The sequence below is a fragment of the Crinia signifera genome, chromosome 6, assembly GCF_055691185.1.
Source record: "Crinia signifera chromosome 6, ASM5569118v1, whole genome shotgun sequence".
Classification (NCBI taxonomy): domain Eukaryota; kingdom Metazoa; phylum Chordata; class Amphibia; order Anura; family Myobatrachidae; genus Crinia; species Crinia signifera.
The window spans coordinates 132,214,864-132,230,499 of NC_139222.1; the positions used below are offsets into that span (position 1 = coordinate 132,214,864).

The 15,636-nt window shown below is 43.9% G+C and overlaps 1 protein-coding gene and 1 long non-coding RNA gene across 5 annotated transcripts in view; one reads left to right on the forward strand and one right to left on the reverse strand.

Moving 5' to 3' along the window:
* Window positions 1-15,636, forward strand: part of WIPF2 (WAS/WASL interacting protein family member 2) — a 41,115-nt gene that overhangs the window by 21,776 nt on the left and 3,703 nt on the right. For 3 of the 4 annotated variants that reach the window (XM_083147250.1, XM_083147249.1, XM_083147251.1), the window contains 2 exons: window positions 10,228-10,851; window positions 11,090-11,305. In XM_083147250.1, the coding sequence (XP_083003376.1) occupies window positions 10,228-10,851; window positions 11,090-11,305 (840 nt within the window). The remainder of the gene's footprint in view (window positions 1-10,227; window positions 10,852-11,089; window positions 11,306-15,636) is intronic. The other variant, XM_083147252.1, reaches the window with a different exon arrangement.
* On the reverse strand, window positions 3,949-4,959 carry LOC146007070 (uncharacterized). Its single transcript, XR_014444229.1, has 3 exons — window positions 4,908-4,959; window positions 4,162-4,234; window positions 3,949-4,031 (listed from the first exon to the last, which is right to left on the reverse strand). It is a non-coding gene; the product is annotated as an uncharacterized LOC146007070 (long non-coding RNA).

Here is a 15,636-nt window from a genome sequence, read left to right on the forward strand (position 1 = left end):
TTAAGCGCAACTTGCGCCCCATTTTGTAATGATTAATGGACCAGTCAAAGGTGTCAAATTTACACGTGGGAATGAAACTTAAACCCTTCATTAGTAAGGACTCCTCAGGCGCTGTTAATATATGATCTGATAAGTTGAATATCAATTTCTCCTGTTCTTGCCCCATCTGCCGCCTCTTGTATCTCCCCCTCCGCGGGTGTAACCTCCTGCTCCTTGATCTTTTACCTTTCTTGGTCTGAGTTCCCTCCCTAAAAAAGTGGAGGATGATGTATGATCCAATGGGGGTCGGTTAACGGAGGCGTCAGAGTCTGGGGATGAGTCTGACCCACGGGGGCCCTGATAGCCTGTTCTAAAATGGGGTCTAAATCTGCGGCGATTGTCAAAAGACTCCCCACTCAACCACCGATAGACTGAATGTTTCTGATGTCTATCTCAACGGTATCCCACTTCTTTCTCTTAAATGCTAATAGATCAGCTCGATACTTATCTATCTGTTCCTGGAGTTTTTTTAGCCAGTCGCCTGATTTGTCCTTAACCAATGTAGGGTTGAACGTTTTTTCAAATTCCTTGATGTCACTTTTAATTTTCTTTAACTCATTTCCCACTTCCTCTATTACAAGGACCATTAAATCAGAGGAACATTTGTTCAGCACCCCGCACCATTTGATGCAGAATGCTGAACTTTTTCGGCCTATGGTGGGCACGTTATTAATTCTGAACCCTCTAGGGATCTTTTATACTTTGCCTAAGGTGCATAAGTCGCTTGAGGCTCCTCCAGGGAGACCTATAATTTCTGCATGTGGCTCATTATTACAACCGTTGGCCCAGTTTGTAGACCATTTCCTGCAGCCTTGTGTGCAGGCAGGCAACAGTTATATTAAAGATACCAGCCACTTCCTGGAGGGCCTCAGCGACTTATGTGACCTTCCTGAGGATTGCATTTTAGCGTCTATGGATGTTTCATCACTGTACACGGTGATTCCGCATGAAGGCGGAATACAAGCTGTACGTGAGGCCTTAACTATAGGACCGTATGAGGGACCTCCTGTGGAGTTCATATGTCAATTGATCGAACTGGTTTTGACTAAAAATCATTTTTTGTACCATGGCGGGTACTATATGCAGATATCAGGAACCGCCATGGGTTCAAATTTGGCGCCGGGGTTCGCCAACCTTTATATGGCGGCCTACGAGACGGTGCACATTCTGGGTAGACACGGTGCAAACATCCTTTATTTTAAAAGATTCATTGATGATCTGTTTTTAATTTGGAGAGGCACGATTGAGTCCTTCCACTGCATGGTGCAGCAGTTAAATGAATTGGACAGTCCCATCCGGTTTACAGCAGTTGCTGACCGGGACAGTATGAACTTCCTGGATGTGACTGTACTGAGGAGAGGTACTCACCTGGAGTACACACTGTTCCGTAAACCGACAGATCGGAACACACTTCTGTGGTCGTCAAGCCATCACCCTGATAGGTTAAAATCTAAACTGCCCATATCACAACTGCTGCGGGTGTATAGAAACAACTCCGATCCAGAGGCAGCTGAACAACAAATAAAGGAATGTTGTGAGAGATTTCGGGTACGAGGATATCTTGAAAGAGATATACAGAGTAGCCTCAGAAGGGCAAGAGAGATTCACACTTCACCTAACCTGAAGAAAAAGTGCAACTCCAAACGCATGACAGTGGTGATGAAATGCGACACCAGGCTGAAAACCATGGAGAGATCCATTAAAAACAACTGGCGTATTTTGGGCACTGATCAGGTGTTCAAGGGAATTACTGAAACACCCCCTTTGATTGCGGCACGTCGCGGGCAAAATTTGAAAGATCTATTATTGCGGCCTGATGTCACTCCGAGCCCGTCGACAGATAAGAGATGGCTGCTGACCAGAAAAGGTTGCTTCCGGTGCACAAGTTGCATTACGTGCCATGGACTCAACAGTGGTTCATCCTTTCACCATCCCCATACGGGCCAAAAGATCGCTCTCCAGCATCATTTGACATGCACTATGGATCATGTGGTCTATTTTCTACGCTGCCCCTGCGGCCTCCTCTACGTGGGGAAAACGATACGAACATTTCGCGAGCGCATGAACCAACACCGATCGTCAATTCGTTTGGCGTATGCCCACCAGTTCACTGATAAACCGGTGGCGGCGCACTTCTTGAAGTATAAACATCAGATTTCTTCATTAAGTTATATGATCATTGACTGGGTCCCCCCGTTGTTAAGAGGCGGAGACCGGGGGTTGATGCTACTCAGGAAGGAGGTGAAATGGATCCATAGGCTCGACACGGTGGCTCCTAGGGGCCTTAACGAGAATAATTCTTTGTCTGTTTTTTTGTGAAGTGGTTCTGGTAATTGCTGGATGGTCTGAGCAACCTTAGTGACAGTGTCCTTTGTACTTTTGTTTTTTCATGTACCTTGTATATATTTTTTTATGTACTAGGAGAAAATTTTTTGTTATATTTTGTATTATTACTTCTGTACTTTACATTTACCACTAGGTGGCAGTATATTGTGTGTGCTTTGTATGGTCCCCTCAGGCAGCGACAGTACGCAGTTGGCACCTTCATTGTAATATTATTGCTGACTACTTGTGTAGAGCTGTGCTAGTTAGATTAGGCAGTTCATCGTTCTTAGCTGATTAAAATGGTATATATGGATCATATAAATACCCCGTTGGGAGCGCAATGGAACGCAAACTTCCTAGCTGTGCGTTCCATGCGCAGGAAGTGACGCTACGCCACTGTACAGGGACGTGGATGGAGCGCACGCTTCCTGGTTGTGCGCTCCACGCACAGGAAGTGATGCGTTGATGACGCACTTCCGGGTACGGCGCTATGCGCTGGTGTTATGGACGATGTGTGGAAACTTTCCCAGGTGAGCGGCGCTTCCTATTTACCTGCGTGGCAGGCGAGAAGTTTGGCGCCTGTTACTTATAAAATGTGGAGATATATTAAGGTAATAGCTTTATGTTAAGCATATGTTCTAGGGCTGATCCAGGTTTTTGTACATGCTATGGGGGAGTGTGCTGCTGCCTGTGGGGTGGATATAAGGCACATGCGATGTCCTGTGGGTTATGCACTTTAGGAGGAGATAGTGGGGGCCTTGACAAAGGTCTGATTGGCAGACCGAAACGTTGGCCCTAGGCCCACTGTCATGCACTTTGCACTTTATCTGATGTGGTGATATGGAATAGAATCTCTTTGGAAGAAAGACCGGTGAGTGTCCTCATCTCTGTGGATATATATATATATATATATATATATATATATATATATATATATATATATATATATATATATATATATATATATATATATATATAATGCAGGGGGGGAGTAGCACACCTTGTAAGTTCAAATACTGGGCTCCGGTGCCCGTCCTAAGAGACTAAGATAAGTCTCCCCATGTACAGATGCAAGTTGGCGGCACCCGGAGGCAATGAAGACAAGACACTGCAGTTAGTGATCAAACGTTTTCGATGTATTGATTTCACATCGTCATCAGGATCCTGATGACGATGTGAAATCAATACATCGAAAACGTTTGATCACTAACTGCAGTGTCTTGTCTTCATTGCCTCCGGGTGCCGCCAACTTGCATCTGTGTGTGTATATATATATATATATATAGCGCTGTAGGAATTTCCACCACCTTATTGTGTGCTCAAGTTTCAAGCAGATAGGTAGAGTAATAATTCAATCACATTTATTAAAAATACAAATGTATGACATTTACAAATTCATATTCTTGTGAACCGCAAGGAAACGACCCAACGCGTTTCGTCTCCGAAGAGACTTCCTCAGGGGTACACTGTGGGTGGTACAGAATGCCATAAGAATCATATATATATATATATATATATATCACACAGAATATTAAAACTTTTTCTTTCAGAAATTTAGAGAAATATGATATATAATACATACCGGTAGAATGCGGTATGTTGTAAAAACAATCTTTTAAAATTCTTTGTAAGAATCAAACAGAGTTCGGAAAGGACTTTGTAAAATTCTGTAAACCAGAGCATGTGTCTCATGAGTCACAAGTAGCAAAATTCTACCACAATAATAGGAGGAGCAAAAAGTAGGATAATGAAGAGGAGGAGAGAAAGCATAAACGAATATAAGGTAAATGGACATACCCAATGTAGACAGGCCTTCAATAAGGGCCCTTTTGGCAGAATAGGGCGCTGGAAAAAAGGGGGAGGAGTGTACCTATAGATAGATGAACCATTAAAGGTCAAAAGGTCACCAAGCACAAAATCAATGCTAACAATTCATTGGCCATACCTACTTTAGGTGGGGTCATGTGCTAATAACAAATCTAGCTCAGGGAAAAGTGAGGCTGAGTAGACAATTATAACAGGGAGAATGCCCAAGACCATTAAAGACTCTAACTCACAACTAAGGGGTCAATATACCATCATAGAGGCTATAAACGATAGTATAATCACTAAACCTCAATGATGATGGCATCTGAAAAGGACAACTTTAATAATCCGATTCAGTGTATATAACAGAGGACAACCTGATATCTTACGGGTCCAATAAAGTATGCATGGCTGGGCGATTTATATAAGCACAGTATAGTACGGGCCACATTACAAAAGCATTTGTAGTGTTAGTACCTGGAAATATCGGCATAACAATATTGTACCTCCGCATGATATAAATGACTACATCCAGATGAAATGGCTGGATATATCATAAATCCACCTAATCAACATGGCTATGTGATTCACCAATGTATAAATTTCAACAGTATATTCATATAAACAGGGTGACAATAGTAAAGACAATGGATATGTGAATCACAATCCAACAGCATAAGGAATTACAACAGCATAATAGCATAAACAATTGTCAGATATATCAAAGGATAACCTACCAGAATTTGGTGAGCACAACTGAACTCTCCTGCACCTTTTCCAGAATGAATGGACTATGGGAGGGTGGACCTAATTTATACCCTGAATGTGGGCCGTCCTATCCGGTCAGTGGAAGGAGTGCAAAAACCGGGTATGAGATGTAATGTGGATAGCTGGAATTCTAATTTAAAGTGAAAGTGCAGGGAGCCGTATAATCGGCTGATATAGATAATAGAGGGCCAAGTCACGCAACTAAGTGTCCTAAGTGCTAGTATACCTAGCATTCTATATAGTGCACCTATGCATTCCCCAATCCGATAATGGGGATAATAGTGTTGCTATAATAAGAGCATAAATATTTAAGGGGAAAATAATAAACAGTGTTGAATGGGATAGAAACATAGTGTTTAATGATTAAACCCAATGTTCTTATGAGGTCTGGGTAAACCACAATGATGGATCTGACATTACATATCAAAATACAATGATGACATAGTAATGGGTGACAGAGGATATATATCCTATGTTTACAGGTTGTGAATATGGGCTTTTTACAGATTGTACAGGTGATACAGATTATAAAAATTCTGGTGATCACATGATGACCAATAATATCCAAGGAAATTTTAAACAGAAATTTATACATAGATCTAAAGTGTGATATCACATAGTTTCATACAGAAATTTATGTATGGATTTAAAGTGTGATAACATATAAAGAAAAAGTGAACCCAACCATAAATAGTGTCCCGTATAGGGATATAATATTTAGAACAGAGTATGCCCCAAGCGGATATTATAGAACCGTAGTAGTGCCAATAGGATGGGAAAAAGGGTACAAGGGTGGAGTATAAATCCTGAATCTCTTAAAGGATATACACTAATAATAGGAAAGAAGAAAGAACATATAATGGTATGAATGTATAGACAGATATAATAGGAATATGCTATGGGAAAGGTTCAAAGTATACCCAGGGGTATGAGGGCCCAAAGTACCACACAAAATTAATTCAAAAGATGGGGACCCAACCATACAACTTCCAAAAAAAAAAGGAGGGGATGGGCAGCTGAATGAAAGGGACTAGTGTCCAAAAAATAATAAGGATTTTCTATGAACCTAAAAAGGACACTATGTCAACATTTTCATTTAACCCTTTAGGGTAAAGGGTGTTAAGTGTGTATATCCAAAATGTCTCTTGTTTGGAGAGTTTTAGGTCCCGATCTCCACCTCTGGGATCTACAGTGACTTGTTCTAAGATGTGAAAGAGAAATTCTTCACTTCCACAGAGGAATTATGTTTCTCTGTATAATGCCGTGAAAGACTGTGGATGGATACTTTATGCTTGATGTTACGGATGTGTTCTTGTATCCAAATTTTGACCTGCCGCTTTGTTTTGCCGATGTACATAGCTCCGCAGCCGCAAGTGATTCGGTAAATCACGTAACTCGAATTACAGGTAGTTGGGAGGTTCAGGGAATATTTTTTCTTTCCAGTCTCATGTTTGAATGGGGATTTTTCTATGAATTTGCAACACAGACACTTATTACAAGGTGTGCAACGTACCACTTTTGTCAGAAAATTACTCTCTGGTGGTTTTTTGGAGATAGCTCTCAATTGACTGGGAGCAATGATACTTTTAAGATTTTTTGCACGTCTAAAAAGCAAATCTGGTTTGGGCGGTAGATGTGGGCCCAAGATGTTATCCTTCAGTAAGATGCCCCAATGTCTGTTCAGAATTTTCTTAATTTTAAAGTTTTCCTTGTTATATTGGGTTACAAAGGATCGTTTTCCAAAGTTCTTGGTGGATGGGGCTTCAACTGGTGATAGGAAGTCTTCCCGTGGTCTAGCAGACGCTTTACTTCTTGCTTGATTGATTTTTTGTGGGTCATATCCTCTCTCGATGAACCTATTCGCCAACATCAAGGATTGGTCATTGTAATCTCTTATAGAACTGCAATTTCTTCTAATGCGGCAGAATTGTGCAAATGGGATACTATCCTTCCATTGTGGTAGGTGACAGCTGTCATATGGAATGTAGCTATTACAATCCACTTCTTTGAAGAAAGTTTTGGTGGTCACTGTTTCTCCAGGGGAACCTTCCAGAACCAAGTCTAGATAGTCGATACTTTTTTGATCCATTTTGTGGGTGAACTTAAGATTGAATTCATTGTTCTGAAGGCCTTCCATAAAATCATCGATGGTGGAAATGTCCCCTCTCCATACCAGAATGAGATCGTCAATGTAGCGTTGGTAGAATAGAATATTCCCGTATACTATGTGTGTGTGTGTGTGTGTGTGTGTGTGTGTGTATGTATGTATATATATATATATATATATATATATATATATATATATATATATATATATATATATATATATATATATATATATATATATATATATATATATATATTATTTTTTATTTTTCTCCCAGAAAAGCCAGCACTGTTCTGAAACAATACAACGATGTGGATGCTTGCTGTGTAATTTAATTATGGATCACCACGCACTGTGTAATATGAATGGGTCACTACGTGCTGTATAATGTGAATATTGGTCACACGCAGCCATTTTCCCAGTGATAGTTACCGCTTCTCTGCCAGGGCGATAGAGAGGTGAGTAGAATTAAATGGGTGCAGGGTGTACAGTGTGTGGGGCCCTCAGGCACTGTAAACCTTGCACACATTATGGATACACCAGTGGATGGAGGGTGTTGTTGGCTGCTGCTGTGATATGTGCTACTGGGTTGCGTGTGCTGGATCAGAGGTTTAACTAGTGCTAGGGGGGCACCAGGCAAAATTTTGCCTAGGGCATCATATTGGCTAGGGCCGGCTCTGGGTCTTCTATCCCAAAATTCTCTCTACTCCTTTTTCCACTTGTCTTATCTTCCTATCCTGCTGCTTTGATTCAACCTCTCCACTCCTTCACTAGCTTTCCTTTCCCTACAGAAACCATTTATTTTTAATCTTTTTAACCAATTTATTCAATGCACTTCTTTTCTTACTGCATCTCCGGCCTCCTCTCATTCCACATTCTCTCCCTCTTACTGTCACTTAGTTGCAGCTTTCCATTGATTTCTTCTATGCTGCTCTCCTCATCTCATAGTACAGTGGTTCCCAAACTGTGCGCCTAGGCTCCCTGGGGTGCCTCAGGACACTTGCAGGGTTGCCATGAGTTGGTGGTCCAGGACCAATTCAATTATTTATGGTCAATTATTTCTGGACAAAACCAGTGCTGGTGGCTTCCAATCATAAAATGTGTACAGAAGCAAATACTGCCCTTTAACACATAACTGAACCTAAGAAGCACATATAAACACAATCTACTTAATTAGATATACATTTTATTTATTTTTTTTGGAACTAGGGGTGCCGTAAAAAATTTTTTGATACTCTAAGGCAGTGATTTTCAACCTTTTTACCTTGCGGCACACTAAATAAGATTTTAAAATTGCCAAGGCACACCATGATAACCCCACAGGGCAAAACACATTGGCCCCCACAGGCAAAAACCAAACCTATTGGCTCCCATACAACAAACAATCACACTGGTCCCCACAGGTAACCCAAATAAGATACATTGGCCTTTTACATGAAAAGAAGAGACCAGTAAATAACAGTTGAACTGGTGGAGGCTATAAGCTGGTTTGCACATCTCTTGATCTGGGGGCTCACTTGAGAACAGCTCAAGGCACACTAGTGTGCAACGGCACAGTGGTTGAAAAACACTGCTCTAGGGTGTCGTGATTCTAAAAAGATTTGAAACCCCTGCCATAGTAACTAATCAGATTTTGTCTATCATCTTTCTAGGATGCAATAAAAAATACAGAATCTGGTTGCTATGGGCAACATCACCTTTTCTTTTATAGATGCTTTCATAAATTTACCACTTAGTGTGTCTGATCCTTTCTGTCCGCTCACTCCAGGACAATGATACAGAGTGACAGTGAAATATTAAATTTACAAAATTAGTACCGTTAAGTGTTTCAAATATCCCCATTTATGATCTGTTCATACTTTTTATTTTACATTGAATTGGTGGTTTCATTGTAACTTTTTCATACTTGTTTAGTTTCACGGCGGCAGTTACGTAGTTTACGTAGTGCTGTATTGAGAATACCAATACAGCACTATGCTGCCTACGTAAACTACATAACTGCTTCTGTAGCCCTGAAATGAAACAGTGGTTAAAATCCCCACTATCCACGTCATACCCCCAGTATCCACGTCGGCGTGGAGTTGATTTGTGTGAAGTGCAGCGAGCCACCGAGCCCGAAGCATGGCGAGCGCACGCGGATAAGATTCCCCTCACGGGGCTCGCTGCCCTCGCCATGCTTCGGGCTCGCCACACTTTATAAAATCAACTCCACACCGACGTAAATAGTGGGAGAAATGTGTTTGTTGTGCATTATACTTACCCTCCTCCGGCCCGGTCACCGTGTCCACGCGATCCACCGATGGGTCCCCCTCCTCACTCCCCGGTGCCATCATTCAGTCCCCCTCCCCCAGCACTGCCAGCTTAGTGCCGCTGGGGGAGCAGGGAAACCATGTGATGCTCCCCCAGCAGCAATGCGCTGAATTACATACATTGCTGGCACCGGGGAGTCACTGCCGGAGGAGAGGGACTGAAAGCTGCCATCCGTTGCCCGCGGGGATCGGTTAGTATACAACGAAGCACCAACTCTGCTCCCAGTGTAGTTTCACGGCGGCGCTTGCTTTGCTGAAAAAGTAGGTTAGGCTACATTGTCAGCGTAGCGTAGAGCTGCCGCCGTGAAACTAAACCAGTACCAATGTTTTCCCCCAACAGGTTATGTTTGAGGATGTCTGTCTTTGGAACCCTGTGTGATAGTGATCTGGCAGAATACATTAACCAACTTGTGTACTCAACCAAATATGTTCTGTTTGTGGTATTTGAGGAATGGGATTGTGAATCCCTGATATACAGTATTATGACTAATGAAACAACAGTAGTGTGCAAAATGTAAAGAAGTTCTGGATCTTTACAATAAAGTATACATCGAATAAATAGTGACGCTAGTTGATGAGTGCTCGGCCTTAGATACTTTGCTATGTGAGTATTCAGGAAACATGGTAATAACTTCATATGCAGTATCAAGCATTGTAAATTACTAAGCCATTTTGGGTTAACCTTATTATAAAGAACAAATTGTATGTCCTTAAGGACCTGCAATTAAAACTAGTGCTTTTTAAGCAGTTACGTTTATAGTTTTGAGAATCCAATGTTCTGTTGTACCTGTTTTTTTATTTTTGATACATTGTTTAATGTTTTCTACAGATTCATACTGAATTTTTGTATATATTTGTTTTCCTTTTCTTCAGAAGGACCCTCTGGTCGCTCTCCCCTTCAGGGTTCATCAACACGATCAGCTGCTCCCCGTCCCCCAGTATCAGGGGGTAGGCCCCTTGATGATTCTGACAGCAGTAGCAACCGCTGCTCTCCTCCTGATGTTGGACGATCACACAGACCATCCCTACCAGACCTCACTCGGCCCCCCAGTGCCACTAGTCCTGGAATGAAGCACAGTTCCTCTGCACCTCCCCCACCACCTCCTGGCAGGCGTCATGCTGGGGCTGCTCCTCCTCCTTCCCAGAACACCAAACCCTACAATAGAGAGAAGCCCCTACCACCAACTCCAGGTCACCGTGCTCCTGCTGCTCCTCCAGTGAAGCCCCCTCCTTCTCCTGTCAATATGAGGGTCCCTAATTCTCAGGGACAGCCTCCTCCTCCACCACCTTACAGGCAGCCTCCAGCATCTGTAAATGGACCACCTAGTCCCATTAATGAGCTGGCACCAGAACTACCACAACGGCACAACTCGCTCCATCGTAAACAAACTGCACCAGTACGAGGGCTAGCACCCCCACCCCCACCTTCTGCAAATCTTTCTCCAGGTGGCAGCAGACCACCACCACCTGCCAGAGATCCCCCAGGGAGAGGGGCAGGTGAGACACTTCAAATACTGTTTACATAATGGGTCTTCTTTTACTGGAATTTTGTAAGGATTTTTGTGATCAAGTTAACAAATCTCTCTCTCTCTCTCTCTCTCTCTCTCTCTCTCTCTCTCTCTCTCTCTCTCTCTCTCTCTCTCTCTCTCTCTCTCTCTCTCTCTCTCTCTCTCTCTCTCTCTCTCTCTCGTCCTCCTTGGATTTAATCGTTTTGAAAATATTCTTCATTTTTCAGCTCCACCACCACCACCTCCCATAGTGCGTAATGGGGGCCGTGATGCACCACCTCCACCACCTCCTCCCTACAGAGTTCTTGGTGGAAGTGAAACGACACAAAGCAGGGCCAAGCCACCACCACCTCCTTCTAGAACTCCCTCTGGTCCTCCTCCACCTCCTCCCCCGATCAGAAATGGACACCGTGAGTCTATCTCTGTGGGAAGATCGTTTGCAGGTATGGTTAACATGCAGTTATGAATATTCTTAGGTTCAGCATAGTTGTCTTGCTGCTAGTAGAATTATTTTGTAAGCTGCGCACATGAATTAATGTGCATAAATCATATTGTTCAACACTAGCATACAGTATATTGGTTCTACACCTGAATAAAGGAACTAATGAATTCTAGGAATCTGGATGTTTAGTTACTGCTGGCTGATGGCATGCATAGACTGCTCATGTAGACTGTATTTTTTTATAGTATATGTGATTTACACAGCAGGTGAGCTTGGAGGGAGGTGGATAATTAGGTAGACAGGCAGAAGGTCGGCACATGAAAAGGTTTGACATGCATTAGGTCAACAGGAGTTATTTTAAAAAAAAAAATTGGCGGTTTATGTCCAACTAGGTCAATACGGGCACCTTTTTATAAGTGTTCCGCTGCGCGCTCCATGCTTTGCACACTGTGCCACTCTGTGCTCGGTACACTTATATCCCCCTTTATGAAGACTGGGTTAGAAAAGTATGACCAAGTCGGTTGTTGGGGGGGGGGAAAACTCATGTTGACCCTTTTCATGTGTCAACATTCTGTCAGTCAACCTTTTGACTGTCGACTTAATGACCGCATACTATTTCTGGTTAGACATGCCGTTTGTCCTTAGAAACCTCATGTGATGTCAGTGGATAATTGTTCCCATGTTCTACAGCTCTTCACCCTAGCTATTATAGGAATATAGTTCCTATACTAGATCACCCTAGGAATATAGTTATTCCTTATATGGATCGGGGGTTTGGGAAATACAGTGCTAGTTTTGATATGCCTGCATTTACAGATATGTCCTTGTTAATCTTTGCTGCATTCATACCAAACAGCCCCTCTTGGCATGAGAATCTGGTAGCTTCAGACGATGGTGCATTTTCAGCAAAACATTAGCAGAGTTGCTTGGGACACTAAGGAAGGGTATGCAATCACTGCTGTCGATCCCTGCTGACAGCGGTGATCCTGGCCAGTTTGCATTTTGCCCCACAGCAAATCTTCAGATGGAATTCAATGTCCCGCCTGCCGATCAGCGAAAAGGGGGCGTGTCCACGTACACGGATTGTCCATCTGCAGCCATGATCGTGACAATCCACAGCTGTTATTGGCAGAACTGGCCTGACCGCTTCTAAAGTCGTGCTCGTTCTGCCGTGATCCCTCTTCAATGCTGTCGGTAAAGACTGCATTGAATAGGTCCCCACCGCTATTTCCCCTGTCGGAAATGGCAGTGGAGAATTGTATACCCCCCCTATACCTCTTGTGCTGCAAGGTGTATTGAGGATAAATGTATGAGGACGTATTTGAACCTTCTATCTTTACTGCTATTCCAATCAGCACTTGACTAGTTAAAGGTCTTTGTACAGTGTTGCTCCATTTTTTTGTCTACCTGTCTGTGGTGTGGTAGTGCTCAGAGTAGGAAGCTGCAAGAATTGTGGACAGAAAATCTAGATGATTTGTTTTAGCATATTTTCTCTTAATGTGATTTGACGTACTTTGCTATTGCAGAAGGTGATGCAGCCATCTTGGGGGGAGGGGTGTCTTTGTTTCTGTTATAACATTCTAAGGCAGGGCTTGACAATTTTTTCTAAAATCTAGGAGCCAGGACAAAAGTGTAGGAGCCAGACAAAATAAAATAGCCCTCATCTTTGCGGCCACCGCTTACGTCCGCTCGCCACGCTTCAGGCTTGGTGGCTAGCTGCACTCCGCTTGTCACAACTTTACTTTAAAGGTAATAGATGGTGGCATGCACCCAGGGTGGTGGCACGGTGAAAATCCGTAACTGGCATAGGAGGTGGCCGCAAAGATGAGGGAGTACCAATAAAAATTACTGAAAACTTGGACAAGGTGTGTATGCTGCACAGAAAATTAATATATACTGCATTTCTAGAATAAAGTCAGTAACTGGATAATGTCAACTGAAATTTAGTTGACATTATCCAGTTACTGACTTTATTGTAGAAATGCACCATATATAGCTCTTCTATGCATAATAATTTCTTTTTTGACTGCCGCACCACATTTATAGTTCTATACATATATACATAGTGAATTTAAAATGACAGGCCACCACATTCTGTATTAATTATATTCATGTGCAGGGTTCCCTTGAAAACTGAGGGGGTCGACGGGGAGGAGGACCAAAGCACTGCAGGAGGGTGGTTGGATGTTTGGCAGACTAGAGCCGTGGCTTAATACAAGGTGTACAGAGCTAGGGCAGGGGAGCCATACTACATATGAGGCACACGCAGAAGACAGACCTGGGCTGGGGATGAGGCTCCGCTGGCCCCCAGGCAGTGCCTCGGGGGCCTTTTCCAGTCGTTGGCGGTGAAGTAGTAGGTAGCAGCCACAACCAGCTTGGCCAGCCTGGACCAGGCTTCCAGGAAGTGGGGCATATCCTGCGGCAGCAGCATATTCTTAGGCAGCAGCTCCACTGTGTACCAGGGGCAGATCTAGACTTATCTTCCTATAGATTATAAGCTTGCAGCAGGGCCCTCCTACCTCCAAGTCTGTCTGTTACCCAGTTTGTCTTATCACTGTCTACTATTGTAAAGCGCAACGGAATCTGCTGCGCTATATAAGACGCTGTAACGGAATCTGCTGCGCTATATAAGAAACTGTAAATAAATAAATAAATAGGGGGTCAGTTTACTTTTTAATCTTGACCCTCCCCCCTCCAGTCCCAACCATGATCCACAGTAAATAGCAGTGACCCCTAGTATATAGCAAGACCCAGTATACTACAGTAACCTAGTGACCCCCCAGTACTTAGTGTCACAGGGACCCCCAGTACACAGTGTCACAGGGACCCCCAGTACACAGTGTCACAGGGACCCCCAGTATATAGTGTCACAGGGACATATGAGCATACACAGTGAGCCCCCCAACTCCCACACATGCCTCAGGTGCCCCCAGGCTGTACCTCCTCCTCCAGCTTGCAGTACAGCTGCAGAGCCATTAACTGCAGGTAACTCTCCTCCTGGGAGCTGGGCACGGCTGCCAGGGTCTGAGCATGCGGGAGGAGGACGCGGCGGGCTGGGTGGGTGGCTCCTCCCCTGTGCCGGACCTGCCCGGCTCTGTAAAATATACATTGCCCTCTCTACCAGTGTCATCCCCCAGTGTGTACATGGGGTTGAGGAAGGCCGAGGGGAGTGCAGGGCAGTTGCAGTGTGCAGGGAGAGCACTCATTCGCTGCCGCACCATCACCGCGGTGCACTGCACATCATCCAGCAGCCGAGGGGGCACAGGAGGAGGAGGGACCCCAGCTTGGCTCCCAGGCGGCCACACAGTGATTGGCTGCTGGGCGGCCGCTGCAGTGATTGGCTCCCTGGCGGCTCACAGCTGCAGCAGAGCGCGTCCTCGGGGACCCCTTCAGGTTGTAAAACTGAGTCCCCGGGGGGGGGGAATTCAGGGTAAAATGCGTGCTATAACCGCTGATATCCGCAGCTATGTGACCCCCTTAGGCAGGAGCTGGGACACTGTCTTGCGTCCTAACTCCTTGACACACAGCGGCAGACCACACAGGATCTTGTCGCCAGACAGGAAATTCTGGTCGCCCTGGCGACCGGGGTTTGTCGAGCCCTGTTCTAAGGGTAATATTTAATTGTTTCCACCTGTGCATGCCCGCTAGTGGTATTCAATTGTTTCTGCCCACAGGCACACTGAAATGTTCAAAAATTTTGTTATAAAGTATACTGACTGTTATCGGTCATGGTTGTTTGCTATAATATGTGTAATCTGACATAAGATTCATTTATGAAACTACTAGGCTCTCGTGTCATGTTATATGATGTGGCCCTTTCCATAACCAGCACTATAGTCTTTTGATAGTCACATTTGCTTGGTTCTTACAGTGTTTTTAATCTGGTGAGCCACTATTATGGGCCGCCTTAACTTCATTGCGAAAATACAGTACATGAGCAGAACGACCAATGTCAAAATCCATTGTAGAAATCATGGTGTCTGGTCAGATTAACCTTTCCTGTGTCTTTTCTTATAGCTCTAGCTCAGAGGTTCTCAAACTATTTTCTCTGGGACCCCGTCAGACAATAAATATTATTACAGGACCCCAGCAAGTTACCACAGAATGGCCGCCACATTTGTGGTCAGTGAAGTGGGCGCTATTGTGACAGAGAGGCAGTGGGTAATGAGGGGATATAAAAGGGGGAAAGGGATATAGAAGAGGGAAGCAGTGGGTGTTTACTTAATGAGTTATCCCCTGTCCCCCCTCAACACATTAGTCTGATGGCCAGCAACATGGAGTAGTGACCCCATGCTGAGGTGGTCGGGACCCACAGTTTGAGAACCGCTGCTC